At 42.3% G+C, this 4,146-nt stretch overlaps 1 protein-coding gene across 1 annotated transcript; it reads left to right on the top strand.

The window, feature by feature from the left end:
* The first annotated feature begins 1,879 nt into the window (after positions 1-1,879).
* On the top strand, positions 1,880-3,890 carry LOC118490395. Its single transcript, XM_035988008.1, has 3 exons — positions 1,880-2,108; positions 2,201-3,112; positions 3,754-3,890. The coding sequence occupies exons 1-3, from the start codon at positions 1,880-1,882 to the stop codon at positions 3,888-3,890; spliced, it is 1,278 nt and encodes a 425-aa protein (XP_035843901.1).
* Positions 3,891-4,146: the final 256 nt, after the last annotated feature.

The following is a 4,146-nucleotide window of genomic DNA, read 5'->3' as shown; positions in this document are numbered from 1 at the left end:
GTTCTGGTCGATCAACAGAGAGGAGCAAGAAGGGAGTAAACCCTAGTTTATCAAAATCCACAAGAACCAAGTGAAATTTTATGAAAATCGAAAGCATGAACAACGAATTTTAAACTCCTACATCTGTTCTTCGAAGTGGCGTGAAGGAAGAAGGTTCAAATTCCAAGAAATCGGAAGGATCACAAGACCGAGGTAAATCCTCGACTTAGACGATTGGACGGCTTGGAACGTGCACACTTGATTCATGTCCGCCTCATGCTTCCGTTACAAGTTAATTTGATATGGTTTAAAGTTTTGGTTAAATGTACTTAAACTTATGTAGTAAGTCGATGTCCTTGTTGTAGGGTTGGAACTTTGTAAATGTAGTCTTGTCGTGTTGAATATAAACCTTGTCCCTCTTTGATTTTTGTCGAAAAATGTTAAATGTTGGTGTTTGTTTGAGTAAAACAGGTAATAGTGGTTTAGTATGAATGGGTCATGCCGAAATTTCCAAAAATTTTTCCATATATATTAAGCTAGTTAATGTTCTAAGGTTTGGGGCGTATCAAGTTGGTATCAGAGCCTAGGTTTGAGGGATTCGAGCTAGAGTAATAGCGCTTGAACTCAAACCAATGGCTCGCTCGAAAGTGTGCTCGTTCCAAGATCGCCAACGAGGTAAAAATTTAAGTTTCGGTAAACGCAAGTATGAATAGTAAGCTTATAATGTAGATAATGAAGATAAGTATTTTTTTTATGTAATGAGGGGAGGTGAAACGGGAAATTCCAGGAACCGTATAGCTGGAATCGGCCCGAAAATGCGCTTAAAAGTGCTTAAACAAAGCTGCAGCGAAATCATCAAACGGAAGGCCGTCGCCGACGCCCCCCCCCCTGTGCCGACGCCTTATGTTCCTGTCTACGGTAAAATGTGACCGACGCCACTTTCCTGGACCCGTCGCCGACGGGGGGCTAGACCGTCGCCGACGGCTAGCGGGAGTCTGGTCTGCCAAAACTTTTTCAATTATGTAATTTTTCATATTTCGAGTCCCCGAGTTGTTTGTAAGCCTACTTTATAGCTACGTGAGGCCCATGTAAGGCCTAAAAAGGTAGATGTGATCATGGGTAGTGGTTACGAGCGAATGAAATTATAAAAGCCAAAGGTAATATATTGAGTGATGCGGATGAGTGATGAAAACTTTAAAAGTAGGCAAAGATTTAAAAATGTAAGAGTATGAATGAAAGAAATATGAGTTAATGAACTATGATATACGGAAAGCTTATGAATTGTATTAAACGAAAACATGACATTGTGTAGATGGCTGATGCAAGAAACGTTAATGAGGATGATGACACGACTCGGCAAGAAGCGTTTAACAGTAGGGTCATGGAGGTGGCGGAAGGGGTTATGCAAGCCCATCTTCCGCGATTAGCTCAAGAGGTGGAAACCCGGGTTTTGGGAGTCGTAGATGCTATGATGACTAGTAAGATCGAGGAATTGAAAGAACTAATTGAGGGGTCTAGGAGTAAAGGCAAGGAACGACGATGCACGTATAAAGACTTCATGGCGTGCAATCTGGCAACGTATGATGGTAAAATTGATCCGATCGCATGCCAAAGATGGATTTCAAACATGGAGGCGGTGTTTATACGAAGCCGGTGTGATAGAGAAGATCAAGTGATGTTTGCTACGGGTCAACTCCTCCAGGCGAAAGATTGGTGGGATGCGCATAGCAAGGAAATAGGCGAAGAAAGGCTCCAAACGATGACCTGGCAAGAGTTTAAGGATCCCTTTATGAAATATCACTGCCCTCAGTCAGCCATTGATAAGATTCAAGAGGATTTCTTACGCCTCTGACAGAAAAACGAGACGATAAATGAGATATCGAACATTTTCTTGGATAAGATGAAGTTTTGTGGAGAGTTTGTGCAAACTGAAAAAATGAAGATTAATCGCTTTTATGGCGTATTAAAGGCAGAATTTAGGGAGTTCATCACTCCCTCGAAGTGTGAGACTCTTGATGAGCTCATCAATCTAGCGCGGGATAGAGAAATCGAAATCAAGAGGCAAAAGAGCGTGGAGAAAAGAGACCAAATGAAAAAGGTGGAAGTTCGACCCCGACCAAAAAGGGGAAGTATCAAGAGCAAGGAAGAAAGGATAAGTCGAAGAGTGGTATCACGCCGTGCAAGACTTGTGGAAAACTTCATACGGGGGAATGCTTGTTAGGCAAGAAGGGGTGTTATAAATGTGGTAAGGAAGGGCATTCGTCTTATCAGTGTTCAAATAACCCGAAGACTTACTTCCATTGTTTTGAAAAGGGGCATGTTAAATCGGAATGCCCAAAACTTCAGCAAGAGTCAAAGAAAGAAGATAAGAAGCAAGAGGGTTCTAGGGCGAAAGGGAGGATGTTTCAAATCACATCTGAAGAAGCCAAATCTCAACCGAATGTGGTCTCAGGTATCTTTCTAATAAACTTCATACCGGTTCATGTTTTGTTTGATACTGGAGCCACTATGTCATTTATTTCTAGTGAAATCGTACAACATCCTTCCTTTAAGATTGAACGATTGTCGATGCCTCTAGAAGTAGAAATAGCTGATAGTAAGATCTATATGCTACACGAGATATGTAGGAAATGTAAATTCATAATGGAAGATGAGGAATTCGAAATTGATCTCATACCTATGGTTCTGGGGGAATTTAAAATGATAGTAGGAATGGATTGGTTGGCACGACACCGGGTAGAAATTAATTGTGAAAATAAGATAATGTCTATCCAAGCCCCAAGTGGAAGGCAATTGAGTATTCAAGGGGAAAGAAACATAGAAACCAAATTGTGTAACCTTGTCCAAGCTTTTAAATACATACTTAATGGAAATAGAGCATACCTGGCTTATGTGGTAGACGCTCAGCAAACCCTCCCGAAGCTTGAAGACGTTGAGGTCGTGAATGAATTTCCGGATGTGTTCCCGGAAGAATTGCCGGGACTCCCTCCTGAAAGAGAAATAGAATTTCGCATCGAATTAAACCCGGGTGCGAAGCCAGTTACGAAGGCTCCCTATAGACTTGCTCCCACCGAGATGCGAGAATTGATGACACAGTTACAAGATCTTCTAGATAAGGGCTTCATACGCCCAAGTGTGTCGCCTTGGGGAGCACCTGTCCTATTTGTTAAAAAGAAAGACGGGTCGATGCGCATGTGCATTGACTATAGGGAATTAAATAAGCTGACTATAAAGAACCGCTACCCTTTACCTAGAATTGACGATCTTTTTGATCAATTACAAGGGGCGAGTTGGTTCTCCAAGATAGACCAGCGTTCGGGGTACCATCAAGTTAGAGTACGGGAAGAAGATATTCCAAAGACCGTGTTTAGAACCCGTTATGGGCACTATGAATTTCTAGTCATGTCGTTTGGATTGACGAACGCGCCGGCTGCGTTTATGGATCTTATGAACCGGGTGTACCGACCCATGTTAGACAAATCGGTAATCGTGTTCATAGACGATATCTTAGTGTATTCGCGAAGCAAAGCTGAACATGCAAAGCACTTGCGTGAAGTACTCGAAATTCTCTGCAAGGAGAAACTTTACGTAAAATTTCCAAAATGTGCCTTCTGGCTCAGGGAGGTGCAATTTCTGGGTCACGTGATCAATGCGGAAGGTGTTTTAGTGGATCCGTCAAAGATTGATGCCGTAATGAAATGGGTCTCCCCGAAGAATCCGACAAAGATAAGAAGTTTTCTAGGCCTCGCGGGATACTACAGACGGTTCATACAGGATTTCTCGAAGATAGCTTTACCCCTAACCAAACTGACGAGAAAGAAAGAGAAGTTTGTATGGGGTGCGGAACAGGAAGAGGCCTTTCGTATATTAAAGAAGAAATTGTCAAGTCCTCCGGTTTTGACCTTGCCTGATGGGACTGACGATCTGGTTGTTTATTCAGACGCTTCACGGCAAGGTTTAGGTTGTGTCTTAATGCAAAGGGGAAGGGTTATTGCATATGCCTCGCGGCAACTAAAACCTCATGAAATAAACTACCCAACGCATGATCTGGAATTGGCAGCGGTAGTGTTCGCCTTAAAGATTTGGAGACACTACCTATATGGTACAAAATGTACAATTTATTCGGATCATAAAAGCCTCAAGTATTTCTTTGAACAGAAAGACCTG

This window comes from Helianthus annuus, chromosome 1 (assembly GCF_002127325.2).
Source record: "Helianthus annuus cultivar XRQ/B chromosome 1, HanXRQr2.0-SUNRISE, whole genome shotgun sequence".
NCBI classification, from domain to species: Eukaryota; Viridiplantae; Streptophyta; class Magnoliopsida; order Asterales; family Asteraceae; genus Helianthus; species Helianthus annuus.
The sequence above is the reverse complement of the archived record's forward strand: the minus strand, read 5'-3'. Positions and strand labels throughout refer to the sequence as shown.

Coding starts and splice junctions, on each gene's coding strand:
- LOC118490395 (XM_035988008.1), top strand. CDS start 1,880: ATGAAGTTTTGTGGAGAGTTTGTGCAAACTGAAAAAATGAAGATTAAT. Junction 2,109..2,200: donor ACCCCGACCAAAAAGGGGAA/GTATCAAGAGCA, acceptor AATGCTTGTTAG/GCAAGAAGGGGTGTTATAAA. Junction 3,113..3,753: donor TAAGGGCTTCATACGCCCAA/GTGTGTCGCCTT, acceptor CGGTTCATACAG/GATTTCTCGAAGATAGCTTT.